The sequence below is a fragment of the Haliotis rubra genome, unplaced genomic scaffold (genome assembly GCF_003918875.1).
Source record: "Haliotis rubra isolate DU_JTF1 unplaced genomic scaffold, ASM391887v1 Scf388, whole genome shotgun sequence".
NCBI lineage: Eukaryota > Metazoa > Mollusca > Gastropoda > Lepetellida > Haliotidae > Haliotis > Haliotis rubra.
In genome coordinates this window covers 929449-955925 of record NW_025767066.1, presented here as the reverse complement: position 1 = coordinate 955925, position 26477 = coordinate 929449, and the positions used below count along the sequence as shown (strand labels likewise).

The 26477-nt window shown below is 43.5% G+C and overlaps 1 protein-coding gene across 2 annotated transcripts; it reads right to left on the bottom strand.

Moving 5' to 3' along the window:
• Positions 1-344: 344 nt before the first annotated feature.
• LOC124286619 (potassium channel subfamily K member 1-like) lies at positions 345-24547 on the bottom strand. 2 transcript variants are annotated; one of them, XM_046723001.1, is made up of 4 exons: positions 24187-24547; positions 3737-3880; positions 2719-3117; positions 345-2600 (listed from the first exon to the last, which is right to left on the bottom strand). In XM_046723001.1, the coding sequence occupies exons 1-4, from the start codon at positions 24368-24370 to the stop codon at positions 2368-2370; spliced, it is 960 nt and encodes a 319-aa protein (XP_046578957.1). In that variant the 5' UTR covers positions 24371-24547; the 3' UTR covers positions 345-2367. The 2 variants fall into 2 exon arrangements, with proteins under 2 accessions (XP_046578957.1, XP_046578956.1); XM_046723000.1 differs by lacking the exon at positions 24187-24547 and adding an exon at positions 15272-15491.
• Positions 24548-26477: the final 1930 nt, after the last annotated feature.

Here is a 26477-nt window from a genome sequence, read left to right as displayed (position 1 = left end):
GATTCGGACAGAGTGCACTTGACATTCGACACATTCCGAACATTCCTGAGTGCAGTGACCTGTTAATTATGGCAGAGAAGAGAAAATTGTGATTAGACTACTATCCTTTTAACCTTTAGATATGAATTACTTTGTGTATGGTGTATTTTACCTCTGTCATGCTTAAGGCTAAAAAAAACCTTTTAAGGACATGAACAGCACTAGATCGGGGAATGTCATTTCCTGATGGCTTGTGTGGCAGGCAGAATAGGAGATCTTGGCCTGTATAGTTGCTAGACAAGGTACGCCAACTTTTCCGTAACATTTTATGCTTTGTAATTTGAATATAGAAAGAAGACAGTATCTAACGATTCATCGAGTTTATTAAATTAAACAGCGTACAAGTAATATATTCATTGTGCACGAACAAGCAACGTTAATTTGTCCGGTATTTGACGACTTAATGACAACAGAAGCATCCATATCATCAACAGACCACAATGTTACATCACTATTACATGTTTCACTCACACACACATACACACAGACATGCTGAGAAGAACGTCAAGTAGCGTACACGTCTTAGTGTTTATGTTTTGCTTATCTGGTATCGTTGTACATAATAGAATTAGCGATACGGCTGTCCTGGTTAAGGTATTGTCAACGCCTGGTATATACGTCTACTAGGGAATTAGCTCATAATTTAGTTACATGACAAACAAATACACAAGACATACATGAGGTGAGCGGAGTTCCTGCTCAACCCCAGGGCGTTTCCAACGAGCAGCATTATCCCGCTCGTGGACGTCCCTACACAGAGAGTCGGAATACCGGACTCGTACTCCTTCACCGTCTAGATGTGAGCATACTAAGTATATATACAGTTTTTGACAACAATGGACAGATAGAAAAAAACAATAGCACTTCCTTGACCAGTTGATGCGATGGCAGAACACGCATGATTACACCGTCATCCACACACAGACCGTGTTCAAGACATTACAACGATAGCTGAAAGTGTAGTCAATATTTGCAAAACACTGACTTGGAAGTCACACAGAGTGTTGTGTTAAACAAATCTGGAACATCCTTCGTCATGTGATCAGCATTTGCCAACAAGATGTGAAGCACGCATTAGTTAACATCGAAGAGAATCTCGGTGTTGCTTAGGAGGCGAGATAAACTAAGTTATTACTCAAACATGCTTCAAGAAATGTTACAAGCCTCGGTCTGTCGTACATGTTACAAGCCTTGGTCTATGTGTTCCATGTTACAAGCCTTGGTCTATGTGTTCCATGTTAAAAGCCTCGGTCTGTCTTCCACGTTACAAGCCTTGGTCTATGTGTTCCATGTTACAAGCCTCGGTCTGTCTTCCACGTTACAAACCTTGGTCTATGTGTTCCATGTTTCAAGCCTTGGTCTATGTGTTCCATGTTACAAGCCTTGGTCTATGTGTTCCATGTTAAAAGCCTTGGTCTATGTGTTCCATGTTACAAGCCTTGGTCTATGTGTTCCATGTTAAAAGCCTTGGTCTATGTGTTCCAAGTTACAAGCCTTGGTCTATGTGTTCCATGTTACAAGCCTTGGTCTATGTGTTCCATGTTACAAGCCTCGGTCTGTCATTCACCTTACAAGCCACTGTCTATATGTCATCCATGTTACAAGCCTCGGTCTGTTATCTTCGTTACACACCTCGGTCTTCATCTATGTTACACGCCTCGATCCGACATCTATGGGTGGGCAGGTGGTCTGAAGCTAAGGGCTAGCTACAGCCAGGTGACAAGGTTGTTGGTCAGCATATGGACCAACTATGTTTACAGGCGTTTCTAGTGTTGTCACTGCCCTAGAACATTCAGAACAATCTACGGAAAATGGACTGATGGTGTAAAGTTTATAGAGACCAAGCATGATTACTGAATTATTTCGATATCAGTTTAGGAAACACATCTACATGTACTACTCATACAAAAAAAGAACATATTTTAAGGTTAACAGGAAGAATGGACACCGTTGGTGTAAGCATATATTGTATCATATCACAGATATTCAAGTATACACAGACTAATGTAGGAACAAAAGGCCAGACAGTCTACTCATGCCACTTTCACTACAATTTCAATACTGAGATTCACTGACGTGATGGTTATACTGAAACGGACAATATAACCATTCCACTTGTTTTAATAAACACACTATACGATGACAGAAACCTATTTTGTCTTGTATTCATTGATGTGTTGAATGATTCTATTCCACACACAATGTAGAATCATCTCTTTCAATGGTGAACATGTTTTTAGTATTACAATCAAGTGCTGTTGTAGGCACGTGAGATGTGCTTCTTGCTGCATCTGTCGCTGACCAACTCAGGGTATAATCTGGTTCCATCTACTCCCCCTCAGCGGGAATTGTTTGTCCCTGGTAACTCTGTGTGGGCTCTGGTTCGTCAACATGTTTGGTGTATTTAGGACCTTTTGATTCATTTGATGATTTCAGACTAACACGCTCAGATTCAATGCCATCACTCTTCAAGTAAAAATGAAAGCCTATATTGAGTTCAGGGATGTCGTAGACGACTGCAAGTAGCAGCATCATCATTATGAGTCCCAGGAGAAGGTAACCTGAAACAACAACGCATGCAATGTAGAACAGACAAAACATGTCACACAGACATGTCACACAGACGCTTGAATAAGAAACATTTATCAGTAATCCCACATACATGTGAGATGCACCTACCTGTCGTTGCAACTTTGTACAGAGCCCTGTAATGTTGTTCCCAGTTATCCCCAGGGATGTAGTCACCCAGGCCGACGGTAGTGAGGGAGATAAAGCAGTAGTAGAAGGCGTCCAAGTAGTTCCAGTCGGGTTCAAGTGCTGTGTAAATACCAGCGGGGACGAGGAAGAAAAAAGTGAAGATAAAGGAGAAGACGATGAGGAGATGGAGGAGTTGGATGTGGAAGACCTTGTAGATGTGGCCCAGCTGCCGGTACAGGAAGTACAGGAACATCTTCGTGGGAAGCATAAGCCGCTCTACCACAGCCGTGAACAGAATCAGTGTCAGTGGGATGCCTATCACAGCGTACACGATACAGAATGCCTTCCCGGTGTCAGAGAGTGGAGTCACTCTACCGTAACCTAAAATATAAGACCCAATCGGCAACTAATTGGCAATGAATTGTTTTGAAAGAACCTCAAAAGATTCCATTTGTAAAAATTCAATTCATTATACCATATAAACATGGACAAAAGTATTGAGGCACGTATGACTTTTTAACCTCCACTTAGCCATTTATATATATAAATATATCATAATGATGTTTGTGTGTTTAATCTTACCTTGCAGGTGCACCATACATTGATCTTAAATATGCACCTGCTACGATCAAAGGCGGGCATCATGTGTAATACGTGTACCCGACATTAAGCAAGTATCAAGTTTCAGTAAACTTACAGCTCAGTAACTTAGAAAATCAATCGATCTCGTTGTTCACGTGTAAATATGGAACCTCCTCTACTGACAGCTGATCAAAGATGGCAAGCTATTGGTATGCAGAAAGCTAGCATGTTATTGAGGGCTATTGTGCACGATATTGTTATCCATGGACTATCAGCTCATTGCCCAGAAAACATGATGAAACTAATGAACAGTGAACAAACAGTGAACAGAGGTCAGTGAGAGTAAAACACAAGGCTTTCGTATATTGTCTCCAAGGCACTTTAGAGCCCTCATGCCCTCGAAAGACGGGGGTCTTACCTATGGTCGTGAGCACCGTCCCAGCAAAGAACATTGACTGGCCGAAGCTCCAGTTGGGTTCTGACATTGACACATTACGAGCGGCCGAAACTCCCCTATTAGCACCCTCAACGACCTCAACAATGAAGGCCTCGAGAGCTTGATCTGAAACAATAAATAAAGGTGTTGAAGCACTGTTGTTGTCATCTACTCATGGTGCAGGTGGTTGATGGTGCCACGCCCTTTTGATAATATCAGAGGGTATATTTCACATGGATTCAGTCTCAGATTTCAAATCATAATAACATCTGAAAAAATGGTTTTAGGATGAGGTAGGTGGTGCAGAGGTGAGTTAAGTGAAGTTTTGATGAGGTAGGTGGTGCTGAGGTGAGTTAAGTGACGTTTTGATGAGGTAGGTGGTGCTGAGGGGAGTTAAGTGACGTTTTGATGAGGTAGGTGGTGCTGAGGGGAGTTAAGTGACGTTTTGATGAGGTAGGTGGTACTGAGGGGAGTTAAGTGACGTTTTGATGAGGTAGGTGGTGCTGAGGGGAGTTAAGTGACGTTTTGATGAGGTAGGTGGTGCTGAGGGGAGTTAAGTGACGTTTTGATGAGGTAGGTGGTGCTGAGGGGAGTTAAGTGACGTTTTTTATGAGGTAGGTGGTGCTGAGGGGAGTTAAGTGACGTTTTGATGAGGTAGGTGGTGCTGAGGGGAGTTAAGTGACGTTTTGATGAGGTAGGTGGTGCTGAGGGGAGTTAAGTGACGTTTTGATGAGGTAGGTGGTGCTGAGGGGAGTTAAGTGACGTTTTGATGAGGTAGAGTGGTGCTGAGGAGGGGAGTTAAGTGACGTTTTGATGAGGTAGGTGGTGCTGAGGGGAGTTAAGTGACGTTTTGATGAGGTAGGTGGTGCTGAGGGGAGTTAAGTGACGTTTTGATGAGGTAGGTGGTGCTGAGGGGAGTTAAGTGACGTTTTGATGAGGTAGGTGGTGCTGAGGGGAGTTAAGTGACGTTTTGATGAGGTAGGTGGTGCTGAGGGGAGTAAAGTGACGTTTTGATGAGGTAGGTGGTGCTGAGGGGAGTTAAGTGACGTTTGATGAGGAGGTAGGTGGTGCTGAGGGAGTTAAAGTGACGTTTTGATGACGTTTTGGTAGGTGGTGCTGAGGGGAGTTAAGTGACGTTTTGATGAGGTAGGTGGTGAGGGAGGTGACGTTTTGATGTAGGTGGTGCTGAGGGGAGTTAAGTGACGTTTTGATGAGGTAGGTGGTGCTGAGGGGAGTTAAGTGACGTTTTGATGAGGTAGGTGGTGCTGAGGGAGTTAAGTGACGTTTTGATGAGGTAGATGGTAGGTGTGACGTTTTGATGAGGTAGGTGGTGCTGAGGGGAGTTAAGTGACGTTTTGATGAGGTAGTAGGTGGTGCTGAGGGGAGTTAAGTGACGTTTTGATGAGAGGTAGGTGGTGCTGAGGGGAGTTAAGTGACGTTTTGATAGTAGGTGGTGCTGAGGTGAGTTAAGTGACGTTTTGATGAGGTAGGTGGTGCTGAGGGGAGTTAAAGTGACGAGTTTGACGTTTTGATGAGGTAGGTGGTGCTGAGGGAGTTAAGTGACGTTTTGATGAGGTAGTTAAAGTGGTGCTGAGGGGAGTTAAGTGACGTTTTGATGAGGTAGATGAGGGAGTAGGTGGTGAGGGAGTTGAAGTGACGTTTTGATGAGGTAGGTGGTGCTGAGGGGAGTTAAGTGACGTTTTGATGAGGTAGGTGGTGCTGAGGGGAGTTAAGTGACGTTTTGATAGAGGTAGGTGGTGCTGAGGGGAGTTAAGTGACGTTTTGATGAGGTAGGTGGTGCTGAGGGGAGTTAAGTGACGTTTTGATGAGGTAGGTGGTGCTGAGGGGAGTTAAGTGACGTTTTGATGAGGTAGGTGGTGCTGAGGGGAGTTAAGTGACGTTTTGATGAGGTAGGTGGTGCTGAGGGGAGTTAAGTGAGTGACGGTGCTGAGGGGAGTTAAGTGACGCTTTTTTAGTGCTGAGAGTTAAGTGACGGATAGAGGTGGTGTGGTGAGGGAGTTAAGTGACGTTTTTTGATAGAGGTAGGTGGTGCTGAGGGGAGTTAAGTGACGTTTTGATGAGGTAGGTGGTGCTGAGGGGAGTTAAGTGACGTTTTGATGAGGTAGGTGGTGCTGAGGGGAGTTAAGTGACGTTTTGATGAGGTAGGTGGTGCTGAGGGAGTTAAGTGACGTTTTTTGATGAGGTAGGTGGTGCTGAGGGGAGTTAAGTGACGTTTTGATGAGGTAGGTGGTGCTGAGGGGAGTTAAGTGACGTTTTGATGAGGTAGGTGGTGACTGAGGTAGGAGTTAAAGTGACGTTTTGATGAGGTAGGTGGTGCTGAGGTGGGGAGTTAAGTGACGTTTGATGAGGTAGGTGGTGCTGAGGGGAGTTAAAGTGACGTTTTGATGAGGTAGGTGGTGCTGAGGGAGTTAAGTGACGTTTTTTGATGAGGTAGGTGGTGCTGAGGGGAGTTAAGTGACGTTTTGATGAGTAGGTAGGTGGTGCTGAGGGAGTTAAGTGACGTTTTGATGAGGTAGGTGGTGCTGAGGGGAGTTAAGTGACGTTTTGATGAGGTAGGTGGTGCTGAGGGAGTTAAGTGACGTTTTGTTTTGATGAGGTAGGTGGTGCTGAGGGGAGTTAAGTGACGTTTTGATGAGGTAGGTGGTGCTGAGGGAGTTAAGTGACGTTTTGATGAGGTAGGTGGTGCTGAGGGGAGTTAAGTGACGTTTTGATGAGGTAGGTGGTGCTGAGGGGAGTTAAGTGACGTTTGGTTGGTTGTGTTTAGTGTTGCATGGCGTGAGGTTTGTGGTGTTTAGTATTGCATGGTGTGAGGTTGGTTGTTTTTAGTGTTGCATGGTGTGAGGTTGGTTGTTTTTAATGTTGCATGGCGTGAGGTTGGTTGTGTTTAGTGCTGCATGGCGTGAGGTTGGTTGTGTTTAGTGTTGCATGGCGTGAAGTTGGTTGTGTTTAGTATTGCATGGCGTGAGGTTGGTTGTGGTTAGTGTTACATGGTGTGAGGTTGGTTGTGGTTAGTGTTGCAGGGCGTGAGGTTGCTTGTGTTTAGTGTTGCATGGCGTGAGGTTGGTTGTGGTTAGTGTTGCAGGGCGTGAGGTTGGTTGTGTTTAGTGTTGCAGGGCGTGAGGTTCGTTGTGTTTAGTGTTGCATGGCGTGAGGTTCGTTGTGTTTAGTGTTGAATGGCGTGAGGTTGGTTGTGGTTAGTGTTGCATGGTGTGAGGTTGGTTGTGTTTAGTGTTGCAGGGCGTGAGGTTGGTTGTGTTTAGTGTTGCAGGGCGTGAGGTTGGTTGTGTTTAGTGTTGCACGGCGTGAGGTTGGTTGTGTTTAATGTTGCACGGCGTGAGGTTTGTGGTGTTTAGTGTTGCATGGCGTGAGGTTGGTTGTGTTTAGTGTTGCACGGCGTGAGGCTGGTTGTGTTTAATATTGCAGGGCTTGAGGTTGGTTGTGTTTAGTGTTGCATGGCGTGAGGTTGGTTGTGTTTAATATTGCATGGTGTGAGGTTCGTTGTGTTTAGTGTTGCATGGCGTGAGGTTGGTTGTGTTTAATATTACATGGTGTGAAGTTGGTTGTGTTTAGTGTTGCATGGTGTGAGGTTGGTTGTGTTTAATATTACATGATGTGAGGTTGGTTGTGTTTAGTGTTGCATGATGTGAGGTTGGTTGTGTTTAGTGTTGCACGGCGTGAGGCTGGTTGTGTTTAGTGTTGCATGGTGTGAGGTTGGTTGTTTTTAATATTGCATGGTGTGAGGTTGGTTGTGTTTAGTGTTGCATGGCGTGAGGTTGGTTGTGTTTAATATTGCATGGTGTGAGGTTGGTTGTGTTTAGTGTTGCATGGTGTGAGGTTGGTTGTGTTTAGTGCTGCATGGTGTGAGGTTGGTTGTGTTTAGTGTTGCATGGCGAAGGTTGGTTGTGTTTAGTATTGCAGGGCTTGAGGTTGGTTGTGTTTAGTGTTGCATGATGTGAGGTTGGTTGTGTTTAGTGTTGCATGGTGTGAGGTTGGTTGTGTTTAGTGTTGCATGGCGTGAGGTTGGTTGTGTTTAGTGTTGCATGGTGTGAGGTTGGTTGTGTTTAGTGTTGCATGGCGTGAGGTTGGCTGTGTTTAGTGTTGCATGGCGTGAGGCTGGTTGTGTTTAGTGTTGCATGATGTGAGGTTGGCTGTGTTTAATATTTCATGGTGTGAGGTTGGTTGTGTTTAGTGTTGCATGGCGTGAGGTTGGTTGTGTTTAGTTTTGCATGGCGTGAGGTTGGTTGTGTTTAATATTGCATGGTGTGAGGTTGGTCGTGTTGAGTGTTGCATGGTGTGAGGTTGGTTGTGTTTAATATTACATGATGTGAGGTTGGTTGTGTTTAGTGTTGCATGGTGTGAGGTTGGTTGTGTTTAGTGCTGCATGGTGTGAGGTTGGTTGTGTTTAGTGTTACATGATGTGAGGTTGGTTGTGTTTAGTGTTGCATGGCGTGAGGTTGGTTGTGTTTAGTGTTGCACGGCGTGAGGCTGGTTGTGTTTAGTGTTGCATGGTGTGAGGTTGGTTGTGTTTAATATTGCATGGTGTGAGGTTGGTTGTGTTTAGTGTTGCATGGCGTGAGGTTGGTTGTGTTTAGTGTTGCATGGCGTGAGGTTGGTTGTGTTTAGTGTTGCATGGTGTGAGGTTGGTTGTGTTTAGTGCTGCATGGTGTGAGGTTGGTTGTGTTTAGTGTTGCATGGCGCAGGTTGGTTGTGTTTAGTATTGCAGGGCTTGAGGTTGGTTGTGTTTAGTGTTGCATGATGTGACGATGGTTGTGTTTAGTGTTGCATGGCGTGAGGTTGGTTGTGCTCAGTGTTGCATGGTGTGAGGTTGGTTGTGTTTAGTGTTGCATGGTGTGAGGTTGGTTGTGTTTAGTGTTGCATGTAAGTGATGCCGTTGTTATGGGGGGAGCTCATGTTGTGAGCCACATCCTTTTTATCACGTTTTCTCGTGATCAGTTCACAACAAATAATGAAAAGAAGAATTACTATCAGTTGACTAAAGGTTAGTGAACTTAGTTTTGATCAAAATAGGAATCAGTGGTTCTCTGAGAGAAACCATGCGCAAATATTTCACACCGATACTAGTCCGTAATAACTGGGTATAGAAACAACATTCAAAATATCTTCCATGGCTTCAAGCCTAAACTCAGTTTTAGCAAATGTCTCTCCCTTACTCGCTGGTGGACAACCGACAACAATGATGGATATTTGACTATTTTCTTCTCTACGTATGCATCTGTCGCACAGCTAACTTGGTGACTTACAACTGATGTTGAAATAATGACCTATATGAGGAAACCAATACAGCTGAGTATGTCGATAAGCACACTTTCTATTATATACACCATCGAGAGCACAGCCTGGTCGCTACAACCAGATGTCGCCAAAATACATCACTTGCAATCATCTGTACAAGTAAGTACAGAATGTTCTCTCAGAGTGACGTTACAGTCCCTGAGCAGTAGTGATTATAACTCCTGATCTGTGTGTCTCGACAGTAGAAGTTTTAGTTTGGAATTTCAAGTCCTGTCAGACATAGTCAGCCCTAGTACATAGTACTAAACAGTATCGGCATTCAGTAGCAGTAGGATGACGGCCGAGAGGCAAGACAAAGTCCTGTTTCACAAAAAGTCTTATTCTGATATTCTGGACTCGTCATTTTGACAGCTGAATTTGACAGCTGAGATGTGTGGCACAGAACAAAACATATGTGGTTTACCTTCCTCTTATGCGTGTGAATGAGTTTACATTCTTGGATATATTTCACAATTACTTGATATTATGGGACCGGAGAGTCTTTGACACCTGTAATTTAAAAATCGGGTTTGCTGCTTGTCCTCAAAATATCTCCATAAAGAGAAGAAATGGCGGCTGTTAGACATATTGTTTTTCTGCCTCATATGGGACATGATGGATGTTCTTGAACATCATATAGTATGTATTTTGTATCACACCGGACGTCATGGGTGTTCTTAAACATAGCGTATATTTTGTATCACACCAGAGGTGATGGGTGTTCTTAAACATAGCGTTTATTATATGCCACACAGGACGTGATGAGTGTTCTTAAACACAGCGTATATTATATATCACACCGGACGTCATGGGTGTTCTTAAACATGGTGTATATTTTGTATCACACCGGAGGTGATGGGTGTTCTTAAACATAGCGTATATTATATATCACACAGGACGTCATGGGTGTTCTTAAACATAGCGTATATTTTGTATCACACCGGAGGTGATGAGTGTTCTTAAACTTAGCGTATATTATATATCACACAAGACGTCATGGGTGTTCTTAAACATAGCGTATATTTTGTATCACACCGGAGGTGATGGGTGTTCTTAAACATAGCGTATATGATATATCACACAGGACGTCATGGGTGTTCTTAAACATGGCGTATATTTTGTATCACACCGGAGGTGATGGGTGTTCTTAAACATAGCGTATATTATATATCACACAGGACGTCATGGGTGTTCTTAAACATAGCGTATATTTTGTATCACACCGGAGGTGATGGGTGTTCTTTAACATAGCGTATATTATATATCACATCGGACGTCATGGGTTTTCTTAAACATAGCGTATATTATATATCACACAAGACGTCATGGGTGTTCTTTAACATAGCGTATATTATATATCACACCGGACGTCATGGGTGTTCTTAAACATAGCGTATATTATATATCACACCGGAGGTGATGGGTGGTGTATATTCTTAAACAGGACGTCATGGGTGTTCTTAAAGCGTATATTATGGGTGTTCTTAAACATAGCGTATATTATATATCACACAGGACGTCATGGGTGTTCTTAAACATAGCGTATATTTTGTATCACACCGGAGGTGATGGGTGTTCTTTAACATAGCGTATATTATATATCACACAGGACGTCATGGGTGTTCTTAAACATAGCGTATATTATATATCACACAGGACGTCATGGGTGTTCTTAAACATAGCGTATATTATGTATCACACCGGAGGTGATGGGTGTTCTTAAACATAGCATATATTATATATCACACAGGACGTCATGGGTGTTCTTAAACATAGCGTATATTATATATCACACAGGACGTCATGGGTGTTCTTAAACATAGCGTATATTATGTATCACACCGGAGGTGATGGGTGTTCTTAAACATAGCGTATATTATATATCACACCGGAGGTGATGGGTGTTCTTAAACATAGCGTATATTATATATCACACCGGAGGTGATGGGTGTTCTTAAACATAGCGTATATTATATATCACACCGGAGGTGATGGGTGTTCTTAAACATAGCGTATATTATATATCACACCGGAGGTGATGGGTGTTCTTAAACATAGCGTATATTATATATCACACAGGACGTTATGGGTGTTCTTAAACATAGCGTATATTATATATCACACAGGACGTTATGGGTGTTCTTAAACATAGCGTATATTATGTATCACACCGGACGTCATGGGTGTTCTTAAACATAGCGTATATTATGTATCACACCGGAGGTGATGGGTGTTCTTAAACATAGTGTGCATTTGGTATCACACCGGACATGATGGGTGTTCTTAAACATAGCGTATATTATGTATCACGACGGAGGTGATGGGTGTTCTTAAACATAGCGTATATTATATATCACACAGGACGTTATGGGTGTTCTTAAACATAGCGTATATTATGTATCACACCGGACGTCATGGGTGTTCTTAAACATAGCGTATATTATGTATCACACCGGAGGTGATGGGTGTTCTTAAACATAGTGTGCATTTGGTATCACACCGGACATGATGGGTGTTCTTAAACATAGCGTATATTATGTATCACGACGGAGGTGATGGGTGTTCTTAAACATAGTGTGTATATATTCTGTCTCATATCAGACATGGCGTATGCTCCAACCGATCATACTGGAAAAAGTATGCCATAAAACTGTTTGGTTCGTAATGTTGCCAGACACAATATGCTTGATAAACACGTGTATCAAACTGGATATCACAACTGTATATTCTAAACAAATTATATGAATAATATGGAGGTCCACAAAGCGTCTCATGAAAGTATAATGTCATCAGTTTGCAATGTGATATGTATGTACATGCATGATGATGTCACACCAGCCGCCCAGGTAATTATCAAAACCGTTTCATTCAGCATACAGAGTGCTTATTCGTTGTGGAACGTTAGAATACTTTATGCAGTTGTTCTTCCATAATACCCATAAAATAAATCATTGACTGTATTAATACTCATTATAATGCAAATTATACCAGGTTCCAGCCGTTTGCTCTAGAATGTTGGGTGACTTCAGGGACATCCATAGAAACTGTGAGGCTTTAGCATGTCGTCATTTCATCCACCTCCCTGTTCATTTCACCATTCTTACTTTCTGGTATATTAGTGTATTTAATGTATGTTGATGTATACATCTGTTATATAGTCCAAGTTGCTATCTAGTCCATACATGTTGTACTGATGTACCCATTTGCTATATAGTCCATGTATTATGCTGCGATGTACCAATATGCTATATATTCTATGTATTATGCTGCGATGTACCCATATGCTATATATTCTATGTATGTTTTATTGATGTACCCATATGCTATATAGGCCATGTATTATGCTGCGATGTACCCATATGCTATATAGTCCATGTATGTTGTATTGATGTACCCATATGCTGTATAGTCCATGTCTGTTGTATTGATGTACCCATATGCTATATAGTCCATGTATGTTTTACTGATGTACACACATGCTAGATAGGCCATGTATTATGCTGCGATGTACCCATATGCTATATAGTCCATGTATGTTGTATTAATGTACCCATATGCTATATAGAATGTACCCATATGCTATATAGTCCATGTATGTTTTACTGATGTACCCATATGCTATATAGGCCATGTATTATGCTGCGATGTACCCAAATGCTATATAGTCCATGTATATTGTATTGATGTACCCATTTGCTATATAGTCCATGTCTGTTTTACTGATGGACCCATATGCTATATAGGCCATGTATTATGCTGCGATGTACCCATATGCTATATAGTCCATTTATGTTGTACTGATGTACCCATATGTTATATAGTCCATGTCTGTTGTATTGATGTACCCATATGCTATATAGGCCATGTATGCTGTACTGATGTACCCATTTGCTATAAAGTTCATGTATTATGTTGCGATGTACCCATTTGCTATATAGTCCATGTATGTTGTACTGATGTACCCATATGCTATAGAGTCCATGTATTATGCTGCGATGTACCCATATGCTATATAGTCCATGTATGTTGTACTGATGTACCCATATGCTATATAGTACATGTATTATGCAGCGATGTACCCATTTGCTATATAGTCCACGTATATAATATGTTGTACTGATGTACCCATATGCTGTAAAGTCCATGTATATTGTACCGATGTACCCATATGCTATATAGTCCATGTATGTTGTACTGATGTACCCATATGCTATATAGTCCATGTATTATGTTGCGATGTACCCATTTGCTATATAGTCCATGTATGTTGTACTGATGTACCCATATGCTATATAGTCCATGTATTATGCTGCGATGTACCCATATGCTATATAGTCCATGTATGTTGTACTGATGTACCCATATGCTATATAGAATGTACCCATATGCTATATAATCCATGTATGTTGTACTGATGTACCCATATGCTATATAGTCCATGTATTATGTTGCGATGTACCCATTTGCTATATAGTCCATGTATGTTGTACTGATGTACCCATATGCTATATAGTCCATGTATTATGCTGCGATGTACCCATATGCTATATAGTCTATGTCTGTTGTACTGATGTACCCATATGCTATATAGTACATGTATTATGCTGCGATGTACCCATTTGCTATATAGTCCACGTATATAATATGTTGTACTGATGTACCCATATGCTGTAAAGTCCATGTATATTGTACCGATGTACCCATATGCTATATAGTCCATGTATGTTGTACTGATGTACCCATATGCTATATAGTCCATGTATTATGTTGCGATGTACCCATTTGCTATATAGTCCATGTATGTTGTACTGATGTACCCATATGCTATATAGTCCATGTATTATGCTGCGATGTACCCATATGCTATATAGTCCATGTATGTTGTACTGATGTACCCATATGCTATATAGAATGTACCCATATGCTATATAATCCATGTATGTTGTACTGATGTACCCATATGCTATATAGTCCATGTATTATGTTGCGATGTACCCATTTGCTATATAGTCCATGTATGTTGTACTGATGTACCCATATGCTATATAGTCCATGTATTATGCTGCGATGTACCCATATGCTATATAGTCCATGTATTATGCTGCGATGTACCCATATGCTATATAGTCCATGTATGTTGTTCTCATGTTCCAATGTATATTAACACTTAAGATGATCCAACGTGGTCTATATTTCATGTTCATATGTTGTATTCCATATCATCCTTTTTTTGTAGCATTATCAAAAAGACAACGTCGAATAAGTGAAATGTATGTCCTATTTCGCAATCACATAAAGCCTGTTGTTCATCAGCCTTGGCGTAAATGTACTCCTATATCTTCCTGCTTCTTTGAAGGGTGCGTGTAAGGATACATTAATAACTGCTATGATCATGCCAGTGGATTGTAAGTGTTAATGACATGTCTCTTGGCATAGTTTATGAATCTGTGTTGGTTCCAGCCGACCACACTTGCACATCTGCTTCAGCCCTTGTTGTGTTCAGCAATAATACACGGGCTCGGGCACCTTTGGCAGGAGTCAGCATATATGTCGCTCTACATATAGATCAGGTTGCCAGTACACCGAAATATGACCCATAATTGGTTGTCATGGATGGAATGACTTTCATGTATGGATTAACCACATTTTTGTGAAGCATGGTGGAACAGATTGAACTGTTATATGGGATCACTCTTATCTTGTGATGAGTAAAATTGATGTATTCATCAGCTGTCATTAAAAGGGTAAACAGTGTGAGAGAAAGAGATTGATATTAAAATAAAGTAAAATCATCAATAATCTATATATTTTAGCCCGCTGTAAAGGAACGTGAACTGATCCAACATGTCATGTATATAATTCTGTCAAGCTTTAAGTCGATACAAGAAAACAGATTATCCACATGCGGTCAGTGACTCAGATAATTCACGCCCTTATCCTGACTAAATGTTGTACAAAAGTATTATCTCTGTTGGAACGACGAAACCACAATCACGTTATGTGTTCTTTTGTTGTTAAGCTGTACAAAGCTGGAATGAATACAGTCTGGCTACAACCAACTGCTTTGTTATCCATGGTTGCTCTACCCTGACAATTGATCAGGAGGCTGCAGGATTAGTTACAGCTCATAAGCACACCGCCTTTTGTTGTGCGCGACATACTGTGAAACGGCCCAATAATGTTAAATCTCATGATGATACTCACCGGTTAAACATGAATTTTCCTTAAGAAACTTTTCCCTCAGAAGTTGCAGGTTTTTAACTATGTCATCTTCTATCGGACTCTCTAGTGCTTGGAAAATAGCGGCTCCAAAGCAAATGTAAAGTACCACAAACACACAGAGACAAACAAACTTGATAGTCGGTATGGCAGTGCGACGCTGCAAGCTGTCATCCATATTGGAGTGTGTACCATATGAAATGTCACCAGATATAATCACTAACAACTACATCATTTCGGTGAGTCCACTCAGCAATAGGGATGTTAGGTAGCAATCGATGCTATTCCAGTTATTGCAACACCTGTTTCTCCATTAACAAGAGGCTGTCACGTGACACTCATTGAGACGAGGATGTGAGCTTTTTCAGTTTTCCTATCATTGTCGATGTTAATGAACATAAATGTGAAAAAATAGACGAACTGTAATGTCACCAGAATGCATTGATTCTCGTGCAAACTCCATGAAATACATAAGAGGACAAACAAATTCCGAAATCGAGAATCCAAGCGAAGCTGTAAAATTGGAGAGTACAACATCACGCCTTCTCATGGTCATGCACATTTCGCCGATGTCATCCCGAACAATGATACTGCCCCACACACTCATGCCATCCTGAAAAATGATACTACCCTATACACCCGTGTCACCCTGAACAATGATACTGCCCACACTCTCGTGCCATCCTCAACAATGATACTGCCCACACTCTCGTGACATCCTCAACAATGATACTGCCCACACTCCCATCCTCAACAATGATACTGCCAAACACACTCGTGACATCCTCAACAATGATACTGATACTGCCCACACTCTCGTGACATCCTCAACAATGATACTGCCACACACTCGTGCCATCCTCAACAATGATACTGCCCACACTCCTCAATGTGCCCACATCTCCTCAACAATGATACTGCCCACACGTGACATCTCAACAATGTGCCATCCTCAACAATGATACTGCCCACACTCTCGTGACATCCTCAACAATGATACTGCCCACACACTCGTGACATCCTCAACAATGATACTGCCCACACTCTCGTGACATCCTCAACAATGATACTGCCCACACTCTCGTGACATCCTCAACAATGATACTGCCCCACACGACTCCTCAACTCGTGCTCGTGACATCCTCAACAATGATACTGCCCACACACTCGATACTGCCCATCTCGTGCCATCCTCAACAATGATACTGCCCACACTCTCGTGACATCCTCAACAATGATACACGCTCTCGTGACATCCCAACACTCTCGTGACATCCTCAAAATGATACTGCCCACACTCTCGTGCCATCCTCAACTGCCCACACTCCGTGACACTCTCGTGCCATCCTCAACAATGATACTGCCCACGCTCTCGTGACATCCTCAACAATGATACTGCCCACACACTCGTGACATCCTCAACAATGATACTGCCCACACTCTCGTGACATCCTCAACAATCATACTGCCCACACTCTCGTGACATCCTCAACAATCATACTGCCCACACTCTCGTGACATCCTCAACAATGATACTGCCAACACACTCGTGCCATCCTCAACAATGATACTGCCCACACTCTCGTGCCATCTTCAACAATGATACTGCCCACACTCTCGTGACATCCTCAACAATGATACTGCCCACGCTCTCGTGACATCCTCAACAATGATACTGCCCACACTCTCGTGCCATCCTCAACAATGATACTGCCCACACACTCGTGCCATCCTCAACAATGATACTGCCCACACTCTCGTGACATCCTCAACGATACTGTCCTACACTCTCGTGCCATCCTCAACAATTATACTGCCCACACTCTCGTTCCATCCTCTACAATGATACTGCCCCACACACCCGTGTTACCCCGATCAATGATATATCCATGTCAATCTGAATAATGATTCTGTTCCACACGCCATACACTGAATCTGTTCCATATGCCCCTGTTATGCCATACAATGATTCTGTTCCACATGCCCCTGTTATGTCATACAATGATTCTGTTCCACATAACCCTGTTATGCCATACAATGATTCTGTTCCACATGCCCCTGTTATGCCATACAATGATTCTGTTCCACATGCCCCTGTTATGTCATACAATGATTCTGTTCCGCTTGCCCCTGTTATGCCATACAATGATTCTGTTCCACATAACCCTGTTATGCCATACACTGATTCTGTTCCACATGCCCCTGTTATGCCATACCATGATTCTGTTCATCACGCCCCTGTTATGCCATACACTGATTCTGTTCCACACGATCAGGCTATGCCATACAATGATTCTGTTCCACACCCTACACGCCACACTGTTTACCTTCACAAGGATGTAACACAAAATTAGTGATTTCAGTATGTTCGCTGTCCGTTTCAGTAGTTTACACTGCAAGACGAATTTCATACAAACCGTAGTCCCATAGTTCCCGAGTTTGGATCACAGCACCTCAAGTGGTAGAACAGTTTGTAAATATGCAAGTGCAACTGTAGTCGGTTGTATAATGTCCTGAGTCTAGACTGACTGACTGACTGAGTTTGGTTTTACGCCGCTTTTAGCAATATTCCAGCAACATCACGGCGGGGGACACCAGAAATGGGCTTCACACATTGTGCCCATGTGGGGATTCGTCCTGAGTCTAGATGCCAGATCTACAGGGACATCAGGTACATTTACTGACAGGGTTTGGATGCCAGGTCTACGGGGAGATCAGGTGCACTTACTAACCCGGGCTAGATGCCAGGACTACTTGGAGATCAGGTGGACTTACAGACAGGGTCTAGATGACAGATCTACAGGGAGATCAGGTGCACTTACTGACACGGTCTGGATGCCAGATCTACAGGGACTTCAGGTACATTTACTGACAGGGTCTAGATGCCAGATCTACAGGGAGATCAGGTGCACTTATTGACAGGGTCTAGATGACAGTTCTACACGGAGATCAGGTGCACTTACTGACAGGGTCTAGATGCCAGGTGACCTGGGAGATCAGGTATACGTACTGACAGGGTCTAGATGTCAGGTCTACAGGGAGATCAGGTGCAGTTACTGAAAGGGTCTAGATGCTAGATCTACAGGGACATCAGGTACAATTACTGACAGGGTTTGGATGCCAGCTCTACAGGGAGATCAGGTGCACTTGCTGACACGGGATAGATGTCAGGTCTACAGGGAGATCAGGTGCACTTGCTGACACGGGATAGATGCCAGGTCTACTGGGAGATCAGGTGCACTTACTCACAAGGTCTAGATGACAGGTCTACAGGGAGATCAGGTGCACTTGCTGACAGGGTCTAGATGCCAGGTCTACAGGGAGATCAGGTGCACTTACTAACCCGGGCTAGATGTCAGGTCTAGAGGGAGATCAGGTGTACTTACTGACAGGTTCTAGATTCCAGATCTACAGGTAGATCAGGTGCACTTACTGGCAGGGTCAAGATGCCAGGTCTACAAAGAGATTAGGTGCACTTACTGGCAGGGTCTAGATGGTAGGTCTAGAGGGAGATCTTGTGCACTTACTGACCGGGGCTAGATGCCAAGTCTACAGGGAGATCAGGTGCACTTACTGACCAGCGTTAGATGCCAGGTCTACAGGGAGATAGTGTGCACTTACTGACACGGGCTAGATGACAGGTCTACAGGGAGATCAGGTGCACTTACTGACAGGGTCTAGAGGACAGATCTACAGGGAGATCAGGAGCACTTACTGACAAGGTCTAGATGCCAGGTGACCTTGGAGATCAGGTGTACCTACTGACAGGGTCTATATGCCAGGTTACCTGGGAGATCTTGTGCACTTACTGACCGGGGCTAGATGCAAGGTCTACTGGGAGATCAGGTGCACTTAATAACACGGGCTAGATGCCAGGTCTGCGGGGAGATCAGGTGCACTTACTGACAGGGTCTAGATGCTAAGTCTACTGGGAGATCAGGTGCACTTAATAACACGGGCTAGATGCCAGGTCTGCGGGGAGATCAGGTGCACTTACTGACAGGTTCTAGATGCCAGGTCTACTGGGAGATCAGGTGCACTTACTGACTGGGTCTAGATACCAGGTCTACTGGGAGATCAGATGCACTTTCTCAATGGGTCTATATGATAGGTCTACAGAGAGATCAGGTGCACTTAATGGCAGGGTCTAGATACCAGGTCTACTGGGAGATCAGGTGCACTTACAGTCCGTTGGGAGAGTCAGTAAACAGGGACCGATGAATTGCAAATTTGGGTCTATATCATTGTACAAAATTGCCCTACAGGTAGAAATATAAATAGTACAAATTTGACATGTTTATCATTTACATGTTTATAATAATACCCAACAGCTTTCTTATATTTGAAAATTTTCCGGACTCCACCAAAACAGTTGTTTAAGAAACCATCATCATTGAAAACGCAAAAGTTGTTATCTGTCGCGGTGGGGTGAAACCGCAGAAACGGAACAGCCACTATCTCGTCGTGCACGGGATACACATGCCTGATGAAAAATGAAGTTGAATGCTGACGTGAAACAGTTGATGATTAAAGTGTACGATTTTTTCCGTGCTGAAGCCGAAAGGGGCAAACCATTTTATGCCATTAATAAATTCCGTAAGCGGGCAGCAAAAGCTTTAGGAGTATCAGCAAGGGTACTGACAAATGTTCTGGAACACAAACATTGTGAGGGTGATGCGAAGCAGGTAGGGGTCGTGTCAAAATCACACAAATTAAAACATTTGGACAACTTTCAAAAGAACCTTGTAAGGCAGTCTATCAACAAGCTCTATTCTGAAAACAAATACATGTCGCTGAAATTTTTAAAAAGCATTTGAAGCAAGAACACAACCTCAGAGTATCAAAGTACACACTCTGGCGCCTCTTACACTCTTTCGGGTATCGTTATAAGAAAATTTCGGGGGAGAATAGGTCAGTACTCTGTGAACGCCCTGATATCGTTCGCTTGAGAAATAATTTTCTCAGGGTTATAAAGAAGAAGCGCGAGGAAAGATTCGAGCCAGTGTACTTGGACGAGACCTGGGTCAATGCCTTGCACACTGCCAGCAGCCAGTGGGTACCCGATGGGGGTGATAAGGGGTCACGTAGAAAGCTGCCTCTAGGGAAAGGAGAGAGACTAATCATTCTCCATGCTGGTTGCTCCAGCAAAGGCTTTCTCCCAGGCTGCGACTTGGTATTCAGGGCAAAGTCCACAGATAACAGAGACTACCATTCCGAGATGAATGGTGCGGTTTTCCTCTATTGGGTTAAAAACAAGTTGGTACCAGCTCTACCAGAGAAGTCTTTTATCGCAATGGACAATGCCCCATACCACAGCATGCAGGACCCCGACAGTAAAGCCCCGACATTAAACAGTCGAAAAGGTGATATGATATCATGGCTCGACAAATTTCAGATCGCACGGCCTTCAAAGGCAACGAAGCCTCAGCTATATGAGATCATAAAAAACCCACAAAGGTGAACCTTTCTACAAAGTTGACAGTTACATAAAAAGTAAGGGTCACGATATTCTGCGACTTCCACCCTATCACTGTGACCTTAACCCCATTGAAATGATATGGGTATTGTCAAAGGAGATGTTGCCAGATCAAACACAACTTTTAGATTACGTGACGTAGAGGTTTTGGTTAAGGAATCCCTTAACAAAATCACGACTGAAGCTTGTCAAAACTGTGTGAACAAGGTAGCTAACGTCATTGAACAAAGTTCCTGGTCTCGGGATGGCTTACAACAGGCAACTGTGGCACCACTTGTCATCCCTTTAAGTCGTGCCTATGACACTACGACGGACGAGGAACCGACAGGTCTCCCGGAATAGATTTTGAGATGTCCCCCGCCATGACTGGCTGTTCCGTTTCTGCGGTTTCACCCCACCGCGACAGATAACAACTTTTGCGTTTTCAATGATGATGGTTTCTTAAACAACTGTTTTGGTGGAGTCCATAAAATTTTCAAATATAAGAAAGCTGTTGGGTATTAGTAAATGATAAACATGTGTACTATTTATATTTCAGTGGCAATTTTGTACAATGATAAAAATTGCAATTCATCGGTCCGTATCTGACTCAAACGGACTGTAGATGCCAGGTCTCCTGGGAGATCAGGTGCACTTACTAACCCGGGCTAGATGCCAGGTCTACAGGGAGATCAGGTGCACTTACTAACCCGGGCTAGATGCCAGGTCTACAGGGAGATCAGGTGCACTTACTGACAGGGTCTAGATGCCACGTCTACTGGGAGATCAGATGCACTTATTGACAGGATCTACATGACAGGTCTACAGGGAGATCAGGTGGACTTACTGACAGGGTCTAGATTGACCTGGGAGATCAGGTGCTCTTACTGACAGGGTCTAGATGACAGTTCTAAAGGGAGGTCAGTTACACTTACTAATCCGGGCTAGATGACAGTTCTACAGGGAGATCAGGTGCACTTACTGACAGGGTCTAGATGCCAGGTCTACAGGGAGATCAGGTGCACTTATTGACAGGGTCTACATGCCAGGTGACCTGGGAAGTTAGGTGCACTTACTGACAGGGTCTAGATGCCAGGTGACCTGGGAAATCAGGTGCACTTACTGACAGGGTCTAGATGCCAAGTGACCTGGGAAATCAGGTGTACTTACTGACAGGGTATAGATGCCAGGTCTACCGGGAGATCATGTGTAGTTACTGACAGAGTCTAGATGACAGGTCTACAGGGAGATCAGGTGCACTTACTGACAGGGGTTAGGTGCCAGGTCTACAGGGAGATCAGGTGCACTTACTTACAGGGAGATCAGGTGCTCTTACTGACAGGGGTTAGGTGCCAGGTCTACAGGGAGATCAGGTGCACAGGTTCTACTGACAGGACAGGGGTACTGACAGGGGGTGCCAGGTCTACAGGGAGATCAGGTGCACTTACTGACAGGTTCTAGATGACAAATCTACAGGGAGATCAGGTGCACTTACTGACAGGGGTTAGGTGCCAGGACTACCGGGAGATCAGGTGCACATACTGACAGGTTCTAGATGACAGGTCTACCGGGAGATCAGGTGCACTTACTGACAGGTTCTAGATGACAAATCTACAGGGAGATGAGGTGCACTTACTGACAGGGGTTAGGTGCCAGGTCTACAGGGAGATCAGGTGCACTTACTGACAGGGGTTAGATGACAGGTCTACAGGGGATCAGGTGCACTTACTGACAGGTTCTAGATGACAGGTCTACAGGGAGATCAGGTGCACTTACTGACAGGGTCTAGATGTCAGGTCTACAGGGAGATCAGGTGCACTTACTGACAGGGGTTAGATGACAGGTCTACAGGGAGATCAGTTGCACTTACTGACAGGTTCTAGATGACAGGTCTACAGGGAGATCAGGTGCACTTACTGACAGGGGTTAGGTGCCAGGTCTACAGGGAGATCAAGACAAGACAAACAAACAGACAAAACAGACAGGTTGTTCCTAGGTAGTCATGTCACGATACCATGCCTCTTGATGCTATTGCCATTCCAGTTTCAAATTGCAGTACCCTTAGGAATACATTTAAGGAACACATACAACACAAAGTTTATTTCCTGTCGTTAGTCGAATACCAACATTTTATGACCGCATCTATCTATCAGAAGACGAGCAATATACACATTCTGGCATCATTATCAGGCATCTAACATAATGGCTACATGTGCCCTGAGAGAGAGAGAGAGAGAGAGAGAGAGAGAGAGAGAGAGAGACAGAGAGACAGAGAGAGAGAGTGTGTGTGTGTGTGTGAGTGTGTGCGCTCGCGTATGTGCGTATTTTTTGTGCTTGTTGCTTGTTTGCGTGTGCATAATATTAGATGACATCGTATATAACATAACAGTGTATTGTTTATTTGTATCCTGCATTCACGGAAAATACTTTCATTGTCAGTATGTCGACGATGATGATAAAGATGTCCGCTATTCGAACAAGGCTGTAGCAGTGATTGTTCCCTATACTAGAGAATCAGAATAGCATTTTCGTTCCCGCAATAATCCTTATCAAAACAATCGATTACACAATTACACAAATATATGAGAATGAGAATACATTATTGTTTTTGAAAACGAGTGTCCATGAAAACAGCACTGTATACTACACTGGTATATACGACTGGATGACTGATAAAGGAACAGCCGATGTTGGATATTCCGAAATAGCAGATGATAAATTATATACTTCAATAAGTACGGGAGAATTAGCTGCACCTTCCTCGGTTTGACTTGTGCGCCACAAGCTGGTGAATGTAATATCCATCTGTAATTTTACCATTGATTATGAAATGACCAAATAATGACTCCCTAATCACCACCAATAAACAGCTGACATTTCTCTTACGCATAAAGGCCCCCAAACCATTGTGGTATACTAGGAAAACAGTGTTTAGCCATAGTACTTGTCTGTCTCACAGTCCCTGAACCACATTATTTTCCCCACTGCCAAGCCCTAGCTGCAGTGCTAAAGCCCTAAATAAAGCAAGTCTAGATTTCCTCAGGTTCTGAATCTCTGGTCTCCCTAGGGCTCCTTTTCAATATAAATGGGCTTGTTTGTTACTATCAAAATTACAATATATTCAGAGACTAAGCCTTAGTCTACCATAGTACGTATACTTCCACGACCTTACTCAAATGCTCACAAGTGACTTAATAAACCAGATAATTGCAAACAGAAGCTGACACAAGTCATGCCGAGACCGTCTGCTGAATGACCAATCACCAGTCTGCTGGACCTGTCGGGCTAACCGAGGACAGCAGCTGGCCGATCACATTTGACCTTCCAACAGCACACCATATGGTAGCATCGTATGCCGCTATTTTCAAACTATAGCTCCTTTTGTATTGTCAGTCTTGAGAGCGCATGATTTGATAACATGGAATCTAAAATTGGAGAGAGTTACCTGACATGCAATGTTGATAGGTAGCGCGAAACGTGTTCCGGACAGTCTGAAGATGCTTCACCAAGCTGGTTTCTCGAGGGCCCTCTATTGCAGCAAATATCGCTGCTCCGATGATGAGGAACAGGACATAGAATACACACAAGCCAATCACTCGCACGTTACTACGTCTCAGGTCGGTGAACATGTCGCTTTCAGTGTGACGAATCCGTTCCCCCTCAGCAACAACGTTTGCAACACGAGCAGACGACGCTAGCGGGATTGGCGTAATGTTCCTGCAAGGAAACTGGGTGCTGTATTGATCGCGAAAGGCAGTCCTTGACGCAGCTACGTCCAGTTATCAGGATTCCTTCAAGGACAAGCTTTGGGAAATCCCACCTAAAGTTTTACAACTGTTAACGTAATATTGGCGGTGTTATGCAGCAATGTATATCGTAAGATCACCAACTGTGCATGTAGGCAGTATAGTGTTGACCTGGTGATGCTGATAGTATAGTGTTGATCTGGTGATGCTGGCAGTATCGTTATGATCTGGTGATGCTGGCAGTATAGTGTTATGCAGGTTACACTGGGAATATAGTGTTGATCTGGTGATGCTGATAGTATAGCGCTGACCTGGTGATACTGGTAGTATAGTGTTCATCTGGTGATGCTGGCAGTATAGTGTGGGGCAGGTTACACTGGTAGTATAGTGCTGACCTGGTGATACTGGCAGTTTAGTGTTGATCTGGTGATGCTGGCAGTATAGTGTTCATCTGGTGATGCTGGCAGTATAGTGTTGATCTGGTGATGCTGGCAGTATAGTGTTGGGCAGGTCATACTCGCAGTATAGTGTTGGGCAGGTTATACTGGCAGTATAGTGTTGATCTGGTGATGCTGGCAGTATAGTGTTGGGCAGGTCATACTCGCAGTATAGTGTTGGGCAGGTTATACTGGCAGTATAGTGTTGATCTGGTGATTCTGGCAGTATAGTGTTGATCTGGTGATGCTGGTAGTAAAGTGTTGATCTGGTGATGCTGGTAGTATAGTGTTGATCTGGTGATGCTGGCAGTATAGTGTTGATGTGGTGATGCTGGCAGTATAGTGTTGATCTGGTGATGCTGGCAGTATAGTGTGGGGCAGGTTATACTGGCAGTATAGTGTTGATCTAGTGATGCTGGCGGTATAGTGTTGATCTGGTGATGCTGGTAGTATAGTGTTGATCTGGTGATGCTGGTAGTATAGTGTTGATCTGGTGATGCTGGCAGTATAGTGTTGATCTGGTATAGTGTGGGGCAGGTTATACTGGCAGTATAGTGTTGATCTGGTGATGCTGGCAGTATAGTGTTGATCTGGTGATGCTGGTAGTATAGTGTGGGGTAGGTTATACTGGCAGTATAGTGTTGATCTGGTGATGCTGGCAGTATAGTGTTGATCTGGTGATGCTGGCAGTATAGTGTTGATCTGGTGATGCTGGCAGTATAGTGTCCATCTGGTGATGATGGCAGTATAGTGTGGGGCAGGTTATACTGGCAGTATAGTGTTGATCTGGTGATGCTGGCAGTATAGTGTTGATCTGGTGATGCTGGCAGTATAGTGTGGGGCAGGTTATACTGGCAGTATAGTGTGGGGCAGCTTATACTGGCAGTATAGTGTTGATCTGATGATGCTGGCAGTATAGTGTTGATGTGGTGATGCTGGCAGTACAGTGTTGATCTGGTGATGCTGGGAATATAGTGTTGATCTGGTGATGCTGGCAGTATAGTGTTGATCTGGTGATGCTGGCAGTATAGTGTTGATCTGGTGATGCTGGCAGTATAGTGTTGATCTGATGATGCTGGCAGTATAGTGTCCATCTGGTGATGCTGGCAGTATAGTGTTGGGCAGGTTATACTGGCAGTATAGTGTTGATCTGGTGATGCTGGCAGTATAGTGTTGATCTGGTGATGTTGGCAGTATAGTGTTGATCTGGAGATGCTGGCAGTACAGTGTTGATCTGGTGATACTGGCAGTATAGTGTTGGACAGGTGATACTGGCAGTATAGTGTTGATCTGGTGATGCTGGGAGTATAGTGCTGACCTGGTGATGCTGGCAGTATAGTGTTGGGCAGGTTATACTGGTAGTATAGTGCTGACCTGGTGATGCTGGCAGTATAGTGTTGATCTGGTGATGCTGGCAGTATAGTGTTGATCTGGTGATGCTGGCAGTATAGTGTTGGGCAGGTTATACTGGTAGTATAGTGCTGACCTGGTGATGCTGATAGTATAGCGCTGACCTGGTGATACTGGTAGTATAGTGTTCATCTGGTGATGCT